Source organism: Mercenaria mercenaria, chromosome 9 (genome assembly GCF_021730395.1).
Source record: "Mercenaria mercenaria strain notata chromosome 9, MADL_Memer_1, whole genome shotgun sequence".
Lineage (NCBI taxonomy): Eukaryota > Metazoa > Mollusca > Bivalvia > Venerida > Veneridae > Mercenaria > Mercenaria mercenaria.
In genome coordinates, this window is record NC_069369.1 from 67,026,042 (window position 1) to 67,048,099 (window position 22,058).

Genomic DNA, 22,058 nt, shown 5'->3' on the forward strand with positions numbered 1-22,058 from the left:
CTAAATTAAAATTTTGAATGCTGAATGCCTTTGCCGACCGACCCATGAAAATTGACCCGACTCGATTTTTTTATATTGCTTCTATCTACAAGATTTATTTTATTCCTTTAAGGATTCCATTTGTATTAATGATTAGATAAAAGTTTAAGCTTTAGAATGATACCAATGTAGATAGATTCTAAATCACGATGACCAGGTTAATTTTTCATATACAATAAGTCTCCTAATTCTGTTCACCTCAGGAACACAATCAATTCATGTGCCGATCTATAGATGTGTATTACCCGTATTTACCTCCCTAAGAAAGCTAGACCATTTAGGAGTGAGTGATAATGCATATAAATATTTAATGAAGCACATATACTTTTTTTTCTTCTTCAAATGTTTTGTATTTTAACATTGCTATGAATATACAAATGTATACCTATATAAATTCTGTCAACAATATGACTTGTTTTTCATAATACAGTGAAACACCGCTCGCTCGAGCACCCGGGCTCGCTCGAGCAATTCATGTGGTCCCGACCGATTTCTTTCTATTTCCTATGAGAAATTACCATGGCTGGGTCGAGCATCGATAACTTGATGGCTCGAGCATGACACCTGGTCCCTGTGTATTAATGTATTCTTTGTTTCTTCTGGCAAACTCGAGCGTAGTGTCAAAATTTTTCACACCTTCGGCGGTCAGAATGTATCAGTTAAACATTTTCACACACCGTGAGAATTGCGTGGTCTACTCCCCAACTATCTTAGTTGTTTGTTTGTCGGTATATTTTATCTTATAAAGAGATTTTAAAATTATTGATAAAAGGTTGAAGAAAAGTTTTATTGATCAAATTTCGATCAATAACTGATCACTTAAAACATTTTTTTCCGGAGTTGTTTGCATGCAAATGAAGGAAATAATACAGCCTTTTTATAAAACTGAGACGATAATTCTGATATGCACTTGTTGATAAATAAAAATAAAAAAAGTCTTAGTTGTTTCTTCACATGTGCCATTTACAAATTACATATTGAAACGTCTATCATAGATAACGTTTGTAATATGTTTTTTTTAGATGTCACAAGTATGTTATTATTACGAATCACCGTTTACTCTGCAAATGCTCCCGATGACAATTGGTAAAAAAAAAACTGAATTTTCTTCGTATGTTAGTAAATGTTTGGGTCGCTCGAAACCATGGATTCGAGCATTTTGCTCATCCCCTTGTGACCTCGAGCGAGTGGTGTTTTACTGTAGATGTAAACAGGCAGAAAAAATTCTGTATTGTACCTTTTGTATTGTATGTTGTAATGTATGTTGCCGGAAAACTTTCATTTAATTTGCATGGTCTGACACCATTCTATTAATAGCACACATAAAAACTTCACCCATTTCCATTTTAACATCGACAAACATTTTAAGATTTTGTTCGATAACAAAACAACAAACAAAAAGTTAGGTATATAATAAAAGGGTCATTACAACAGTAGCTTGACCTGGGATTTTGTATTCGGCTCTCATGGATTTTGCATGGATGGATCACTCGGCGCTTGTGCACCTCATGAGATCTGATCTGGCAAAATCCACTTATGCCAAATACAGCATCCCAGATCGAGCTACTATTATACTAACCCTATTGTATTTCCTTGTGTTGTTTTATTGCAGTTTAAATAACATTCGAGTTACACTGTATTTATAATAGACAAAATTTTCATCACCTTGGCGCAAAAAGGTTGTAAGTGCTTCTTTATGTCTGTGCAGAGGCATCAAAATAATAGATGCTTACCATTACAGATATCCATGACAGAGTTATGATATGCAGAAAACGTTTTCTCAACTACGGCACGGACATTGATATCAAGAGAATCCCATCCACCCTCTACACATGTCCAGGCTTTAATGAACACCGCACACATCCTCTTTAATTCAACAAGGCGAGTAGTATCATCAGGCCTAGTTTCCTGTGCTTTTGAAACCTCTTTTGCAGACTTGGTACTTTTAGCCTTTGTATCGGACTTGGACTTGGACTTAGTAGATTTTTCAGATCTTCGTCTTCTACTCTTTTTTTCAGATTTAGCTTTTGATTTAGATTTTTCAGTAGCTTTAGATTTTTCAGTAGCTTTAGATTTTTCTGTAGCTTTAGATTTTTCAGTAGCTTTAGATTTTTCTGTAGCTTTAGATTTGGATTTCTCTTTTGACTTTGATGCCGCTGTCTCTGTCTCAGTTTCCTCGGTTTCTTCAGGAATGCAGGACTTCCATGTCAGTATCTTGTTAACATAGTTAATGTATTTGCTGGCACAACTAAGGAAATCTTCAGTACATGTAGTATCTGCTTCATCCACCATCTTCTTATACATGGCATCAATTTCTATGATGGCCGCATCAGAGCAGGAGTCCTTACTGTTCTTGATGCAAACTTCAACTTCCTCTATATACCTGCAAAACAGAATAGTTAAAGGCTCATAACACCTTTGTTTAAAATGTGGACACTACTTTTTCCATTATGAACATAAAATATATCAGTTTTATGTTAAATCCTATTCAAAATAATTGTTTTCTCTAATATTTGTCAAAAGTCTGAATACTGATAAGCAAAGTTGAAAGTTTTATCATTTTTTAATTACCTCCCTTTATGTCATAAACTGTAAATGAGCACTTTTCTAATAGTATAATTAAGCATAACTTCTATTTGAACAGTTATTTCATCTGTTCTTTTACATTAAATTTAAATTCATGGAACTTTAATAATCATGTAGACAAAATTTTAACATAACTTGTCATCACAACAGACAAGAATATGCATCACATTAACATGGATCAATCATGTGCTCTTTTTCTTACATATATGATCATGAAAATTACTATGCATTAGGATTCGGGATATAAGAATTCTAGACTGAAGGAACACAAGGCTTTCCCGCATATTTTAGATACAATTCTAACAAGGTTTTTAATACATACACATTAATTATTATACTATATATAAAAATATCGATCTAAAGCTGTCCTATTGTAAGTCAATAAATACATTATAATGTAAAACTGCAGACTTTTGCCCTTACCATGCTAAATTTCTATATATAAATGGATTGATCCATCTTCCAATTCGGGCAGTACCATTTATCATTTAAAGGGGTGTTTACTGAAAATTTACTGACTGAATAGCAAACAGTGCAGACCATGATCAGACTGCACGGATATGCAGGCTGATCATGGTCTACACTGGTCGCAATGGCAGAATCAATCGTGTCCAGCATGGTGAGGGTTAGTAATGAAATTGGCAAATCAAACATAAAGGAAGAAAAAACAGGTGAATGAAGTATTGCCATGCAATACAAAGTCCCCTACTGGAAGGCACCTAATTTTCTCTACTGCAGTATAACATAATGAACTGATATCTGTCAATGATGTATAAACAATATTGTACTATATATACAATATGTTATAACAAAACACTTGGATTAAAATTTATATATATAAAAACCTACAGTTGTTTTCATATTGAATTTTTTTGACTGATTATAAAAATGTTATCATGTAAGTTATTTATAGTAACAACAAAGGGAAATTAATCTTTAAAAAAAAAAAAAAAAAAAAAAAAAAAAATCTATATAATATAAGTCCACAAGAAACTCTTTACCAGGTAGAGATAGGTCAAAATACACCTAAAAATTGGATGTAACATGCATGCTGTACCACAGAAAAGTGGTCTCGATTTTTCTCTACCGCCAGTTATAAAAAAGTTACAATAAAATCTATTTATAGTAACAACAAAGGGACGTAATTCTAAAAACAAGGGTGCCTCATGGTGGTGAACATTTGGTCCAAGTTACATCAAAATCCCTCCATGCATGAAGAAGAAATGTTCCGTACAAAGTCATTCTTGAATTTGACCTTTGACCTCTAAATATGACCTTGACCTTAGACCTAGGGACCTGGTTCTTGCACATGACATGTTGTCTCATCCAGGGGAATATTTGTGCCAACTGATATCTAAATCCTGCTTTGCATGACAAAGTTATAGACCAGACAGGAAAAAAATCCTCTTGACCTTTGATCTCAAAGTGTGACCTTGACATTTAAGCTAGGGTATTGGGTGTTGCCCATGACACGTCGTCTCATCATGGGAAACATTTATGCCAAGTAATATTGTAATCCCTTGATGGATGACAGAGTTCTGGATCGGACAGGGAAAAAACCTTATTGACCTTTGACCTCCAATTGTGACCTTGACCCTTGAGCTAAGGGTCTGGGCTTTGCGCATGACATGTTGTCTCATCATGGGGAACATTTGTGCCAAGTAATATCAAAATCCCTTCATGGATGGCAGAGTTATGGATGGGACAGGAAAAAAACTCTGTTGACATTTGACCCCCAATTGTGACCTTGACCTTTGAGCTAGGGGTCTGGGATTTGTGGATGACACGTCGTCTCATCATGGGGAACACTTTTGCTAAGTGATATTAAAATTCCTTAATGAATGTCAGAGTTATGGACCAGACACGAAACAGACCCTGTTCATGCTATGTTAACATTTGACTGCTAAGTGTGACCTTGACCTTTGAGCTAGGGGTTTGAAAGTTGTGCATGACACATCGTCTTATTATGAGGTACATTTGCGCCAAGTAATATTAAAATCCCTTCATAGATGGGAGAGTTATGGACCGGACAGGAAAAAAGCCTTGTTGACATTTGACCTCCAATTGTGACCTTGACCTTTAAGCTAGGGGTCCAGGTTTTGCGCATGACACGTCGTCTCCTCATGGGGAACATTTGTGCCAAGTAATATTAAAATCTCTTCATGGATGGGAGAGTTATGGACCGGACAGGAAAAAAGCCCTGTTGACCTTTGACCTCCAATTGTGACCTTGACCTTTGAGCTAGGGGTCCGGGTTTTGCGCATGACACATCATCTCATCATGGGGAACATTTGTGCCAAGTAATACTAAAATCCCTTCTAGGATGGGAGAGTTGTGGACCGGACAGGAAAAAAGCCCTGTTGACCTTTGACCTCCAATTGTGACCTTGACCTTTGAGCTAGGGGTCCGGGTTTTGCGCATGACACGTCGTCTCATCATGGGGAACATTTGTGCCAAGTAATATTAAAATCCCTTCATGGATGACAGAGTTATGGACCGGACACGAAATTGCGGTCGAACAGACGGACAGACGGACGGACGGACAAACGGAATGACGGAAAAGTGCATTCCTATAGTCCCCGAAACTGGTTTTCAACCAGTAGGGGACTAAAAAGGAAAAACTTTACTATGTTTGGCCACAAAAAAAATTCTGCTGCATTCATCAGTGACCTCATCAGGATTCCAGTGTGTTATGAAATGAAAATGCATTAACCTTTAGCCTGCTGGCCACAATGTTGAGCCTTGCCATGAGAAAACCAACATAGTGGCTTTGCGACCAGCATGGATTCAGACCAGCCTGCGCATCTGGTCAGGATCCATGCTTGTCGCTTTCATAGTCTATTCCAATTAGAGAAACCGTTAGCAAACAGCATGGATCCTGACCTGACTGTACAGATGCGCAGGCTGGTCTGCATCCATGCTGGTCTCAAAGCCACTATGTTGGTTTTCTCATGGCGCGGCTCACATTTGTTTCTGGCTTTGAAAACAGTGCCGACCAAGATCAGCCTGCACATCATGGTCTGCACTGTTCACTGTCCAGTCAGTAAATTTTCAGTGAACACACCTTCGAATAATAAACGGTATTGCCCAAATTAAATGATGGACCAGTCCATTTTAGAAAATTAGCAGAGTAAAGGTTAACTTACTGACAGACAGTGCCATCCTCTCTGTATGTGTCCAAGTTCTTAGTGAAGGCTTTAATACATGCCTCAGCCACAGTCAGTTTCTGTAAAAACAACATGATGCAGTTTCAGTTAATGTATATATTGAAATATGGATATAACTTCCTGCTCATTTTGATAAAGTTGAAAATAATCCTCTTTTTACTGTGAAATCATTAATACTTGTGGGGGACTAATTTTCGTAGATTTCGTGGTTGCGTCAATCCAAGAAATTCAAACCCAATGAACATGTAAAATTCCCTTTCACTTTATGTTCAAAGTTGAAATCCACAAATTCTTATCCCCATATTGCCATTTTGACCAAAACCAAAAAAATTTCATGCCCACGAAATTAAATGATTTTACAGTATTTTACACCAAACATATGCTAATGTTAAGGTTGATGATACCAAGGAGATAGAACTATCCTACCATCACCCCTTGTGTTGGAACACCCAACTGCATCCAGAGCCTGTTTAGAGTTTTGATGCACTTTCATTATATCTCTGTTATTATGTTATATATAGATTTGCTTCAAACTTGAAATTGTTATTTCTCATCATCACCCACATCATATGACACAAGGGCCATAACTCTTGCACCAATATTTCAAGAAATATACCCCCTTTTTGTTCAAAACTTAAGGCTAAAATTGTGATGCACTTTCACTCTTCATGTATCTCTCATATTACTAAATAGTTTGATTAAAACTTCAAACACTTGTTCAACATCATGCACCAATATCACACAGCACACGGTCAATTACTCTGGCAGAAATGTTTACAGATACATAATCCTTTCTTACTTTGTTTAATATTTAGATGCACTTTCCCTCTATCTCTTTTATAAATAAATGGATTTAATTCAAACTTAAATAGTTGTTCAACATAATCACTAATATCATAAATTAAATGACAAGGTTCATAAAATGTTGAGGTATGGGACATTCTTTTCTGTAATGGACAAGTCAAATGTGGTATCCCTGCACCTCAAACTCCTCTCCCCCACCCTCCACCAAAAAGAAAAGTTCTTAGTTTATTTGAATTATGGCAGTCTGAAAGATAGCTATATCCTCCACCGCTGTTATGGATAGTGAAAGGGTTGATGGTGTTAGGTGGAAGCATTGACGTTTTTAAGTATATTTCATAGTCCATGTAAAATGACATCAACTAGAGGTGTCACAGAAAAGACAAATTATACCACCACAATACGACCTTGTCACAGAAGTAAGAAAATGTCAAAGTCAAACTTGTTCTATATTTGATCATGATGATTTTAACCTGTCAACCCTGCAAAAAATCTTCTACTGTTCAAGGTCAACGTTACATTGACCTTTGACCTACTGACCTCAAAATCGATAAGGGTCATCTGCTGGTCATGATCAACCTCCCTATTAACTTTCTTAATCTTAGGCCCAAGTCACTGTGACCTTGACCTTTGAACTACTGACCTCAAAATCTATAGGAGTCATTTGATAGTCATGACCAACCTTCCTATCAACTTTCATGATCCTAGACCCAAGCGTTCTAGTCATCATCTGGAAACCGTTTAACTGTTTCAGGTCCTTGTGAGCTTGACATCAAAAAGCAATAGGGGTCATCTGCTGGTCATGACCAACCTCCTTATCAACATTCATGATCCAAGTCCCAAACGTTCTCAAGTTACAATCTGGAAACCGTTTAACTGTTTCAGGTCCTTGTGACCTTGACCTTTGACCTTAAGTTTTAACTTTGAACTTAGACATGGCTGACTCATGAGTTCTGCACATTGTTTTGGTGAGGTGATCATTTAACCCAAGTTTTATGAAAATCATTCTTCAAGGGGTTTAAGAGATACAGAGCTGACACAAAATGGAAGGCTCAAACCTTTTACCTTGACCCTGACCTTGAGCTGACATGGCTGACTCGTAAATTCTGCAAATTGTCTTGATGAGGTGATCATTTAACCCAAGTTTCATGAAAAATCCTTCAAGGGGTTTAGGAGATACAGAGGGGACATAAAATGTAACAGATGACCGAGATAATTCTTATAAACCCCCCTCACTTGTAGCTGGGTATTCCTGTAACCCCCAACCAATCGTGGTGGGGGATTAATAAACTAGTCAGTTCAGAAACATGAAATGAGCCGCGCCATGTGAAAACCAACATAGTGCGTTTGTGACCGGTCAGGATCCATGCTGTTCGCTAACAGTTTCTCTAATTGCAATAGACTTTGAAAGCGAATAGCATGGATCCTGACCAGACTGCGCGGATGCGCAGGCTGGTCTGGATACAGGCTGGTCGCAAATGCATTATGTTGGTTTTCTTATGGCATTGCTCAAATGTTTCCTTTCCTCTGACCTCTGACAGTATCTGACAGATAAGAATCAATCCAATGGTAGCTGTAGTTTTCCAAGATGTACCCTATTTGATTACCTATTATCTCAACAGTTTCTAAACAGTCAAGTGTGTTGTCTCTTATGACAGCTTTTGTTAATTAATTCCATTCAAACAAGAGCTGTCTGTTGACAGCAGGGTCGACTATTGGGAGAACTGATGGAAGTATGGTGTCAGATTACCAGAAATTTTCAGACAAAAGAAGAAAAATAGGTAAGACAAACAATGTACCTGTATTTGTGGATTTAGATAAGTCTTGCACTATATAGCAATGTGTGTTCATAATGGTAAGCAAGTGTTAAAAGTTTCAAAGCCATATATTAAACAGTTTAGACAAAATATGGAATGGTATGCAAAACTTAACCAATTTCTATGTCAAAAAGGGGCCATAACTGAGCAACAGTCCTTGTCCTGTCATGTAGTCTTGCCTACATATGTAAACCATGATGGTAAACAAGTGGTCACAGTTTCAAAACCATATGACAAACAGGTTTGGCAAAATATGGACTAATATGAAAAAATAAACTGATTTCTAAGTCCTTAAAGGGCCATAATTCAGCCAAAATACTTGACAGAGTTATTTACTCTTGCCTAAAGATGGAAATCATGATGATAAGCAAGTGTTCAAAGTTTCAAAGCCACATGTCAAATAGTTCTGACAAAACGTACTTGTATGAAAAATTAACAAATTTCCAAGTCCAGAAAGGGCCATAATTCAGCCAAAATACTAGACAGAGTTATGTACTCTTGCCTACAGGTAGATACTAACATAAAAAAACAAGTATTCAAAGTTTTAAAGTCACAAGTCAAATAGTTGTTACAAAACATGGACTTGTACGAATCTAAACCAATTTCCAAGTCCAAAAAGGGCCATAATTCAGCCAAAATACTTGAAAGAGTTACGTACTTTTGCATACTGATAGAGACTGTTATAATAAACAAGTGTTCCAAGTTTAAAGTAAATATCTTTGATGGTATACAAATTATTACCATTTCATAAAAACTTTAATGGACACCAATACCAGGGTGAGAAGTTTAGCTCTCCCTCATTCTTTGAATAGTCAAGCTAAAAATGGATTAACATCACAATATATAAATTCATACTGATAATTTTTTCTTTTTATTTTAAAGATTTGTTCACAAAATGGGAATCTTGCCATCTTTGTCAAACTGAGTATGTGTATTAGGTATTTGTCAAGTAGGTGGGGCTTTTGTTAGGGAAAGGTGTCTGTTTGTGAGTTTCATTCCTCCTCAATTTTGTAAGGAACAAAACATAACTTATATTTAAATACTTGAACCACATTTGTTATGTCCCCATAGTAACTTAATGATATATGAAACAGAAAATGATCTGAAGAACTGTAGAAGATAGTCCATATCTTCCAACAATATGCAAAATTGTGTCAGAGTATATATTGAACAATGTTGCATGAAATTTCAGTGTAATGTCCCTTGTGATTGCGTATTTCTGGAACAAAGCAAATTCTCAAGCCTGTTCCTGTAAAATCTTCAGAATAAATACTGACAAGGAAATGCTATTTCTACAAAATTATTTCCAGTTATGTTTCTGACCTCCAAGCAATAAAAGAATTATTTTGAAGACCAGTCACAGAATACAACAATTCTATTGGTCAATTTTAAAGTGTGCTCAGAACCAACCAATCAGATGCTAAATTTAACAGACTGGTCTTCAAACATTCTTTCACAGTTTTGGGCACTGATTCTTTACATACTTACACAGTCTTGTACTTCCTCACATGGCGATCTGATCACTGTTGGGAAATTCCAATCCTGGTACTTTTTCATGATCATATTAAGGTAGTGTACAGAAAGACCTATTGTTGCAGGGCCACATTTATACGTGTCCGTGTAAACACCGGACAGCATGTCAGAATATGCTCTGAAATGTCAAAAATGATGATTAAAAGCTCTTTAAGTAGGAGCACTTGCAAAATTTTGAGATGAAAGAAGATGGAAGCACAACAAACAAACCTGAATTATTTTCAACAAAATAAACAAGAGGGTCATTGACCCTTAAGCGCTCACCTGTGTTCAAGGCTTCAAGAATTAGTGTGTTTGTATAAGTACAGAGTTAGGTTCCTTCTATTTATGCCTATATTATATACATAAAATCTGGAAAGTAGATCCCTCGGAAGCACCGAGAACAAGACAAATAGTGAAAATTGCAGACTCGGTTTCATCTTTGATCAATTAATGCACCTTTGAATTAAATTGTTGATGAAATAAATTATTTTAACTGTTATACGGTGTAATCATTAAGCAGTATTCAATCTTCAAATCAAAATGAGTTGAAATCAATGTCACAAACATTTTTGAACCTAGGGCAATAATTTGAATAATTACGGTAGACATTACAAATCTGATATCACACGCCAAATATCAAGGCTCTAGCTATTATTGATTCAGAGAAGAAGATTTTCAAGTTTTCTAATATATAAGCCTATAGTAAGAACATGTCAGACACAGGCATGGCCATTTTATTGACCTTAGGGTAATAATATAAATTATTTCTTTAAAATAATTTCATTTATTCCTCGAGACTTAAAATGTTTGTTAGTTGCTAAGGATTCGGGATTAATCGGCCTTTATTATTCAGTTGAACTGGTTCTCGTTTTATCAATACAGTACTGATGTGCATGTTCAGCGAGCCGAGAACACAGCCAGTTGTTCGATATAAAAGCAAAAAGCCCGTGCAGATTTCTCACATTGCGTCTGAAAGGGCGAATAGACCGTTATTATACACTGACTGACAGAATCTACTGTTCTTCTACATGTCGTTCAGTAAAGATAAACTTACCCTCCCGCCACACCCCTAAAGTTCCTAATGCAGTAATTTTTTATGGTTAACTTAGTTTTTGGTGAAAGACCTGACATTTTGGAGAAATTTGTGTCAGATTTGCTGCGTTTTGTATTATACTTTCAGGGTACCGATTTCTTATATGGCATTTATTGAAGATGTCAGTGAGCTGTTAGTGCAACGTACACTGTGAAGTCTCCGATATCCCAATTATAATCATACTCAAAGAAGTTACGAATGAATGTTCTGTGATAGAAGCCAAGTCGAAGGAACTTCAAAGTACCGTAGATACTTCCTGGAAATTAACTTTTGGATAGTTCCCGATTTATGGAATTCAGGTGTATTGTGTTGATAAATAACAGCATTCGTTAGAATGTTTTTAACTGGAACTGTGTGCTGTTTTAGGATATCGGAAATTAAATTAATGTTTAAGACATTTTCTGTAAAAGAATATATAGGAAAAGAAATTACATGAACTTGTGTATTACTTTAGCTTAGGTATTTTCATTTATATCTTAGCTTCTAGATAAAAGATAAGGCTCACTGGCAGTTATTTCTGTGTTATGTAATTTTTATGAATCGATAATTATACCTTAAATGTTAGGACTGTCGCTCAAATAATGTTGAATTGAGGGGATCAGGCGAGAGATCGAGTTAATTAGATTGCTAAACAATAACCGGTTGGGTGTTTGTTTTGTGGCGATTTATACGGTTGATGCCGAACTAGAGATATATCTATGCGTTTGGTGTGATGAATTTTATTCGGAACAGTTCAGTGTAATAAGCGTTGTCGTCTGTCAGTTATGGACACCGTCCACTCAGTTTGATGAAACTATGTTTGCCTTTATCGGGCCTATCACAAGGGCATTATTGTCTTAAACAGTGCACCAAAGGTTGTTCATTGCAAAAGATGCACCTTGCTATTTAAGGTTGGTTGACCTGAAGTTGCTTCGGGTCACTAGGATTTCGTCCTTATAGTACTGGCGAGTCCTAGATTGCATTGCGTTGCGTTGCTTGCTTGTGAGGTGGTTGTAGTGCACCACTATAGGTTCTGGTGATGCCTAGGTTGCTTTGCTTTTTTGCGTAGTGAAGCTTCTATAGTGAATAATTACAGTATTGGCGAAACCTAGGTTGTGTCTGTAATGTATCACTATGGTACTGGTGAGGCCCAAGTTGCATTCCGTTGTCCGTAGTGCTTCACTATAGTGTTGGTAATGCCTATGTTGCGTTGTTTCTTGCGATATGAAGTGTCTGTAATGCATCACAATGGTACTGGTGAGGCCCTGGTTGCATTCCGTTGTCTGTAATGCTTCACTATAATGTTGTGTGGTGCCTATGTTGCGTTGCTTCTTGCAAGGTGAAGTGTGTCTGGGGTGCATCAGTCGCTGTTTTGTGTGGTAGGCCCGGTCAGCCGTATTTTAGTTTTACTAGCTGAAGAATTGGGCTGTCTCATGAATATTTAACGCGTGCCGTTTTCGTGGACAATAATGCCAATATTGTCGTTCTTGTTTTAGCACAGACATATATCAGACAGCTTTCTAGCACCGAGTGTTTGGTAGCAGCTCTTGACTTGCTTTGTGGCATCGTTTTGGTGCGGAGCCGTGGTGAGCTGAGGTCTGCTGTCATACATTCGGGTGTGGTCCGTGTGCTGGGTGCCGTCTGCGGTTTTTAGGGGTCATCGCATCGCGTGTTGTCTCATGCTTGCGCCTGGTCTCCTCTCGCTTGAAGATAGAGCGGCCAAAAACATGCCAACTTAACTTTTCAATGTTTTCTCAGATCTATTGATGCATTTACCTTAGCAGATGTAGAATATATTAAGTTAGAAATCAAGTATTTTAAGTCATTTGTTCGTCATAATGTGTTATATGATCTTAAAACATTTAACAGTATAACAATGAGATAAATAAAATACAAAGAATGGTACATGTTCTTATTTTATGTCGAGTAATATGGAATAATTTGGACAATTATGGTAGAGAGTCAAAAGTCAAACCCTTATATCACATGCCAAATATCAAAGCTCTAGAGAAAAGGATTTTTGATCAGAAAAGTCTGATAGCTGAAAACCTATTTTTAACTAAACAGACCCATATGTTCAAAGAACTGGAACCATTTAATAACTTTGGAAGAGGGCTACCCAGAGATCATTTGTGTAAAGTTTAATCAAAAGACATTCAGTAGTTTTAGAGGAGATGTTGTCAGGTGAGCTTAAACAAACTGAATGAAACTGTTAAACTGATTTTTCTTGAATCAAAACACTGTCAAATATGTTTGAGAAGACCATAAATGGAAGAGCCAAAAAGTGGTTAAACTTGAGGGTAGTCTGTATTAAATTTTATTGTAGAATGGTTGATTCTGAAATGAAACTAGCAGTCCTTTAAGCAAGGTAGTCACTCTTAGTTTATACTAATTTGTTTAATGTCATTGTGATGAAAGCTTCAACAATTTTTGAACCACTCTCAAGTCCACTTCCTGAAAAAACCAGGACTTACGTCATATAAAGAAGCAAGGGACGTGACCCCAGTATGACTTGAACCAACAACTCCTTGGCTGAGCGGTCAACAACGTAATTACTACTTAACTGCTCCAATTTAACTGTAACAGGTTGTTATAACCTAGGTTTGGTTGTATCAGATCTTACTTAGATAATCTTACCGCAGTTTTCAACACAATATATTTTAAGTCAAGTATTTCGATACAGATTATGTATGCACTGAATGACAGCTAATATGCTGGCCTTGCACAAATACTGGGAACTCGTTCTGATGCCTCTTGAAGGTGTAGTATGTGTCATTTTGTTAAACTTCTGTGTCACAGGTATCATATCTCATACTTTCTTATAAAAAAAAAAGATTTGCCAACTCAAATCAATTCACTGATTTTAGCTTTTAAAGAAAATAAACAAGAGTGTCACTGATCCTTAAGCGTTCACCTGTGTACAAGGCTTCAAGTGTGTTTGTATAAATACAGAGTTATGTTTCTTTTATCTTAGCCTCACACACACTTTTGAACCTAGGGCAATAGTTTTAACAATTATGGTAGACATTACCAAACTGAATCTGATATCACACACCAAATATTAAGGCTCTAGCTATTATTGATTCAGAGATGAAAAGTGACCACGCCCCCTGGCAGCCATGTTTTTTGGATGAATCAGAATAATTTAAACAATCTTGGTAGAGGGTCACACAAGGACCATTTGTGTTAAAACTATTCTAAAATTGGGCTAGCAGTTTCACACATTCAAGAAGATGTTTAAATTTTCCACTATATACATATAGGGAAAAGTGACCACACCCTCTGGTGGCCATGTTTTTGACGAATTAAAATAATTTTTGTAAAATTATTTTAAAATCAGGCTAGCAGTTTCCCACAAGAAGATTTTTGAAGTTTCCACTATACACATATAGGGAAAAGTGACCACGCCCTCTGGCAGCCAGTTTTTTGACAAATCAAAATAATCTGAACAACCTTGGTAGAGGGTCACACAAGGACCATTTGTGTAAAATTATTCTAAAATCGTGCTAGCAGTTTCACACAAGAAGATTTTTAAAGTTTCCACTATATACATACAGGGAAAAGTGACCACGCCCCCTGGCAGCCATGTTTTTTGATGAATCAAAATAATTTGAACACTCTTGACTGAGGGTCACACAAGGACCATTTGTGTAAAATTATTCTAAAATCAGGCAAGCAGTTTCACACAAGAAGATTTTTAAAGTTTCCACTATATACATATAGGAAAAAGTGACCAAGCCCTCTGGCAGCCATGTTTTTTGATGAATAAAATAAGTTCAACAGTCTTGGAAGAGGGTCACACAAGGACCATTTTTTTTAAATTATTCTAAAATCAGGCAAGCAGTTTCATACAAGAAGATGTTTAAAGCTTCCACTATATACATATAGGGAAAAGTGACCATGCTCTCTAGTGGCCATATTTTTTGAGGAATCCATACAACTTGAAAATCTTGGCAGAGAGTGACATAAGGACCATTTGTGTGAAAATATTTTAAAATCGGTCCATCGGTTTAGGAGATGTCGTTCAAAGTTTTTTTCTACTTTTAGCTCTGGCAGCCCCTATGTGCAACCAAGCTGAACCATTTGAACAACTTTGGTAGAGGACCACCCAAGGAACATCATGGCCAAGTTTCATCAAAATCCATTTATTTGTTTTGGAGAGGATGTCATTTAAACACAAATGTTGATGATGGACGCATGTCCGCATGATGGACGACGGACACAGTGTGATCACAATTATAGCTCACCATGAGCACTTTGTGCTCAGGTGAGCTAAAAAGTATTCTTGTTGGCAAATATATCTCCTATCTTACTTACAGGTTGGCTGCTTTTTGATTTATCGCAAACGGATCCTTGGCCACCCATTCAAAATTGCTGACATATTCCAATGCCCGCATTGGTCTGCATGGAGCGTCCTCGGCAATGAGGGCATAATCGAAACATTCAGCTGGTTTTCCATCTGGATCTTGTTTTTCCCACTGATCAGATGTGCAGATATCTTTCGCAAGGCACTCCACATCTTTAAATGTTGACATGATAGACGCTTTCTGGTTGGAGTCACAAGCTGTCAGCGCAAGTCGCAAGCATGATCGGGTACGTTCCAACTGGCTGAAAACATCGAAATAAAAAATACTGCTTTGAATTCATTTCTTTTTCATCTTAACTGTTTAGATTTAAAAAGAAAGAACATTAAAAATGTACAATGTATAATTATTCCACTCTTAACTCAACCCTTTCTAAACCCAAATCCCCAAAAACTGACCAACTGTCATGTTTAGTTTTTCTATTTAAATTTGCTCTTCTGCACGTTCTGCACGAATGTTCCCCTGTTCAGCTCCACTGTAACGGTTAGTAAGGGCTAAATGTTTCCACTACATTTTTCTATATATAGGTCTGTCAAAAATAGCAAGATCATAAGCGGTTAACCATTATGTAAGAAAAACATGGTCATGTGATCGAGACATGTAATAAAAGTTACAAATATTGAGAGGGCAGACATTAGGAAATACCTGCTTTCATTTTACCCAGCAGTTCAGATATGGACTCGGAAGAATATACAGTTCCTAAAATTCTTCTGAAGACATTCCAACTTTTTACAGTCAAGCATGAGAAAAGTTTGTTTTGGGTTTCCAACAGTATTTCAGTCATGTAACGGTGGGCAGTTAACCTAACCAGTGTTCATGGATTCTGTACCAGTACCTCAACTTCCCCCACATGAATTATCAGAGGTGGAGGATGAATGATTTTTAGACACAATGTCTTTAAGCGAATCGTCACAGAGAATATACAATCCGCCCTGGACAATAAAGCTTGCTGACCGAAACTTTCAAGGTGTCATTTCCCTTGATTAACATTTCTTCCATGTTTTATTTAAATACACCACAGCATGTCATTGATATGGTTTTGGACAGATGGAAGGAAATTAAGATGGATGGACAGAAAGACAATGCCAAAACTACAATGTATATCCCTCCATCTTCAGCAGTGGGATCATAAGGTCAGGGTTGTCAAATGTTTGTACCACAGTACTGAACCAACTATTTCAAGTGAAGTTGCTCAAAAAATAGACAGAAACAACGTGATTGGTTCTACATTAAGGACGTATGCTAGAATTTGGTGCGAAAATTTTCCCAATAACAGAATTTCTTCAAACTTTGGATATCGAAGGACAATCATCTAAGAAACAAAAAAATGCAATAAAAATCATAGGTCACCGGTATCGAAAAAGAGTTATCTGCCCTTGAAAACGGCATTTCCCCCAAAAATGACCTTTTCAAGGGCAGATAACTCTTTTTCGATACCGATGACCTATGATTTTTATTGCATATTTTTGTTTCTTAGATGATTGTCCTTCGATATCCAAAGTTTAAAGAAATTCTGTTATTGGGAAAATTTTCGCCCGTCTCATATACAGGGAATTCTAGCGTACGCCTTTAAGGCATGAATCCTTGCACTGACTCAGAATTTCCTCTGTGTACCATTTTTGTAAACATGACTCAATGCCATGACTGCACAAAGCATTTCCTAGACTGTATAACAAACCAACTGACATGAATTAAAACTACACAAGTTTATCCGCCTCTGTAGTATTAGTCAGTATCATGTACCTACTAGGTTCTTAATTTATGCTGATATTTTATAGGAGTTAAAATTTTTATGGATTTATTTTAGTCATAAAAATAGTAAAAATTAACACCAGGTAAAAACAACTTCTGATATGGTGTAAAGATCACAAAAGAGCAGTATATCAACTCAGCTTGTAGATTCAGCAAGCCTATGTGTAATACAATAATGTATATTGTCCATATTGATCAACATGTAAAGTCTGGAATCTGGACTCTGACTTTAAAATGCCAACTTTACATAAAGATTTATCATTGTAGCATTAGCACAAATTTTAATGAAATTTGGCATGAACGTATACTCTACAGCAACATACATCTCTGTAAAATTACACCATAAGAATATGGAACGTTAACCTTTAGCATGCTAGATAAATTGTCGTCTGCTGGAAATGTCGTCTGCTAAAATTGTAAAGTTCATTCAATTTGCTCCAAAACTGGAAGAAATATTGTCAGAGTAGCAAACAGCTTGGAACCTGATCAGACGCCAATTTAATCAGCGTCTGATCTGGTTCCAAGCTGTTTGCAAAGGCTGTTAAATTCGCCTGCAGCAGGCTAAGGGTTAAAGGCGTAAGCTAGAGTCTCTGTATATGAGATGATTGGCCTTCAATATCCAAAGTTTAAAGAAATTCTATTTTTGGGAAAAACTTCACCCATCTCATCTACAGAGACTCTAGCGTATGCCTTTAAACTGAATACCTACGGTCCTTCAGTTAAAGTGATAGTTACAGTTTATATGAGCTGTGCCATGAGAAAACCAACATGGTACTTTGCAACCAGCATGAATCCAGACCAGCCTGCACATCTGCATGGTCTGGTCAGTATCCATGCTGTTCGCTTTCAAAGCCTATTGTTATTAGGGAAACCGTTAGCGAACAGCATGGATCCTGACCAGATTGCGCGGATGCGCAGGTTGGTCTGGATCCATGCAGGTCGCAAAACCACTATGTTGGTTTTTTCATGGCATGGCTCATATATAGTTTCACACTCTAATCATTAATGAATATAACACTTACCTGCAGACTACTGATGTATCTCCCTTGTGGTAGTCGTAACTTGTTATAGCTACACTCAAGTCTGTGATGCATGCCAAGGCGGACTGTGTAGAGCATATAAAGGGTTTCGGTCTACAAACATCGCTGAGGTGAAGGTAAACTTTTGCAATACGATATCTTTCCCATAGACGTCCAGCTGGTTGAGACGGAGAACATGTTGGTCTTCGTGAGAAACAGCCAAGTTCACTAACTCTATACCTGCATAGTAAAGGTATAAACATATTAATATCGTATTAAAGCTCTTGTAAAGATAAGCTTTCTTGTTATCAAGTTTTAGAACATGCATCCTGTATCTTGATATAGAAAACAATCCAGTCTTGTGTGAAATAGCAAAGCTTTCATACTAAAAATCTTTTTTCTACACATGATGACGATATTTTAACCTTTAGCCTACTGGCGGCAAGTGATTTTGCCTTTGCAACCAGTGTAGACCATCATGATCATGATCATGGTCGGCACTGTTTGCTATTCAGTCAGGGAATTTTCAGTGAACACCACTTTGAATAATGAGTGGTACTGCCCAAATTGAATGACGGACCAGTCCATTTTAGAAATTTAGTCCGGCAAGGTTTAAACAGGAATCCTAAAGCTTGACAAGACTATCTAGCTTCAAGGGAAGCAGGCAAAATTATCTGCTCAATATTATAATACAAAATTTATTAATGTATTTATATTGTAAACTGCTTAAACTGTTTTTACTGTATTGTCACACATCACAATTTAGATGATATTGTGAATTTTCCAGCTTCTGATGGTGTAAGACCCCAGATGCATCTTTTGGCACCTACCCTGCATGGACCTGTGATAGGAGTGGCAAGAAACACTTTGGCACATGCTTTTCACATGTGCAACTAGTAGAATATTCTAATGTCTAATTTGTTTTTATTTTCTAGTGTTGATTGTTCAAAACAAGATAGCAAGGTCTGTATTTTGGTATATTTTACATTTTTCTGATACTGACCATGAATACAAAAACTGATAATTTTTTTTAGATCTTAAATACATCACAAACATACTGTACATGCACTTTACATATCTCACTAAAAGTTGTAGCATGTATAAAAAGTAGCTCACGTCAGACAAAGCCGTTCTTTTCCACTATGAGACAGATAAAGGGCATTTGTCACCTCATATACATAATCGTCAACACACTGTATTTCATCCTGGGTCACAGTACAGCTTTCATCAGGATCTTCTACCACTGTGTATAAAGAAAAAAAATATCTCTGTTGAAATACTTCTCATTCCATTTAAAGATATTCTTGACCCAAATTTCATATTTGAAAACGTGAATAAATACTACATCTATTTTATGTTAGCACAAAATTAACAATTTTATGTGCATTAACAGTAATATGCATTAGGTTAACACAGTACATACTGTATACATGTTTAGCTGAATACAGTATAGACGTGTACTACCACTAAACATGTGGACCAAAAAGTCCTAGGTTGCTCACCTGAGCAACGAAAAATGCAACCCCTATTGCATGCAATTATATAAAGTTTTTCTTTGAATTGACAGGGTGACCTTGTTCTTGACCCCTGATGAATACTTAGTCTAATCGATCCTGACTTATATTTCATCAAAACAATGATTCTGATCAAATTTCATGAATATTCAGTGAAAAATGCAGCCCCTATTGCATGCACAAGGTTTATCTTTGATTTGACTAGGTGACCAAGTTTCTGCACCCAGATGACCTATATTCAAACTTGACCTAGATTTCATCAAGACAATCCGATCAAATTTCATGAATATCTGGTGTAAAATGCAGCCCCTATTGCATATACATGGTTTTTCTTTGATTTGACATTTTGAGTGAACTAGTAAATAATATTCATTTATGCCCCAGACAAGGTTTTCATAAAAGAAAGACAATTCAAAATGGTATCACCTAGAGTTATGGTTCCTTGTCACTGCACTTTCTCTCAATGAGCTCTATCCTTGTATAAAGTTACAACTTAGAACCTTTAATATTTTTTAGTTATCCTTTGGACATGGACGGACGGATTGATGGACGGACTGACAAGGTAGAGACTATATGAACCCGCCCCCCCCCCCCCCAATATAAAAAGTGTTGACAAACAAAATGTATTTACTGGTATATCTTCAATAAAATGAGCCATGCCATAAGAAAACCAACATAGTGCATCCGCGCAGTCTGGTCAGGATCCATGCTGTTCACTTTCAAAGCCTAACACATTTAGAGAAACTGTTAGCAATTAGCAAGGATCCTGACCAGACTGTGTGGATGTGCAGTGCAGGCTGGTCTGGATCCATGCTGGTCACAAATACACTATGTTGGTTTTCTCATGGCGCGGCTCAAATATGATTGGTATGGAGTTAGAATGATTTACAACAACAACAAACAAACAAGAACAAATAAATCAAGACATCAACAAGTTTAGGTTAAAGAACAACTGCAAGCCAGAATGTAACTCAAGTACTCACACTTTCGTCAAAGAAGGTCAATATGTAGAATTTCGCCAATAATCATATTTTAACCCAGATTCAATCCTACAGCCTTTCCACTTCTGACTAACCTCACAACAGTTCTGGCTACCATAACTTAACTGATGTTATTTTTATATTCTGATGGTAGCGTCCATTAAGTTATGAGGTAACCCATCATTTGTTTACCTAACCAGGTCATACCACTACATCAGCACACTGACTCTCATCAGAAATAGATGATGTCATACGAAGTTCATAGCACATGGTTATTTTTGAATTTCAGGATCAAATTTTTTTATATCTAATAAATTTAGTTGACTTAAAAATGTAAGACTTTTTAACAAAATACAAAAAATCATACCAAACAAGGGTTAAATTCACAAAAATTTCCATAATGATTCTCTACCGCTAGATTTGTTTTCAAAATGAATATAACTTGTTTTCAAATGTTCGCTAACTGTTTCTCTATTTGCCATAGGCTTTGAAAGCCAACAGCATGGATCCTGACTGGACTGCGTGGATGCACAGGCTGGTCTGGATCCATGCTGTTTGCAAACGCACTATGTTGATTTTCACATGGCGTGGCTCATATAAAGATTAGGACTAACCTGGTTCTTCTGAACAGTATCCGCTCAGTACACCAGTGAATACATCACTGATACGGCTATGGGTTTCTATCTCAAATTCTGGTGCCTCAATTTGCGCTAAACAGTCCAAGTAACCGGTGAACATATCACAGTTGTCTGTATAAAATACAAATTTTGACGTTAAAACAAATATATAAAATTCTAAGAATATAAATTGAAGGTGTAGATTGGAATACAAATATGGATCGAGACTCACTGTCCAACAGTATCAAGATTTGATCTTCTAAAACATTGGATGTGCAGTCTGACCAAGATCTACATTGGTAACAAAGGTAGAATCAATTGTGCCCGGCATGTTAAGGGTTAGGGGCAGCTTTCACTTTCATTTATTCTGATATAACAGTAAAAATATGTATGTATATAATAAAAGGGTACCTTGATCTGTAATGATGCATTCAGCTCTCAAGGATTTTGCAAGACAGGATTACACTCAGTGCAAGACCCTTGTTGGATCTAGGTCTGGCAAAATCCACTTGAGTTGAATATAGCATTGCAAATCAAGTATTTGATACAATGTACTTATAAACTGATTTGTCCTGTACCTTCTGTGCATATTTTTGTGCAATTTGGTCATTTAAAAGAGGTATTTGATTCAGATTCTCTGTAAGAGGTACTAAACCAGATCATTAGAATAACCAGACATGTAAAATATTCTCTTTTTTAGCTTCCTTCTGCGAATGTAGAAATGGTGAAATCAAGATTTTATAATTCATATTGAAAAGTTAGATTGACACAGACTTAACAGATTTATATGGTGCTTATACTTTAATTATGTTTAT

General features: G+C 36.6%; 1 protein-coding gene across 2 annotated transcripts in view; it reads right to left on the reverse strand.

Annotated features, from left to right (window-relative positions):
• The window catches only part of LOC123547340 (uncharacterized), a 125,049-nt gene that overhangs the window by 39,066 nt on the left and 63,925 nt on the right, over positions 1-22,058 (reverse strand). For both annotated transcript variants that reach the window (XM_053551627.1, XM_053551626.1), the window contains 7 exons: positions 21,241-21,375; positions 19,249-19,375; positions 18,136-18,372; positions 15,315-15,605; positions 9,899-10,061; positions 5,772-5,851; positions 1,773-2,422 (listed from right to left, as the gene is read on the reverse strand). In XM_053551627.1, coding sequence (XP_053407602.1) covers positions 1,773-2,422; positions 5,772-5,851; positions 9,899-10,061; positions 15,315-15,605; positions 18,136-18,372; positions 19,249-19,375; positions 21,241-21,375 — 1,683 coding nt within the window. The remainder of the gene's footprint in view (positions 1-1,772; positions 2,423-5,771; positions 5,852-9,898; positions 10,062-15,314; positions 15,606-18,135; positions 18,373-19,248; positions 19,376-21,240; positions 21,376-22,058) is intronic.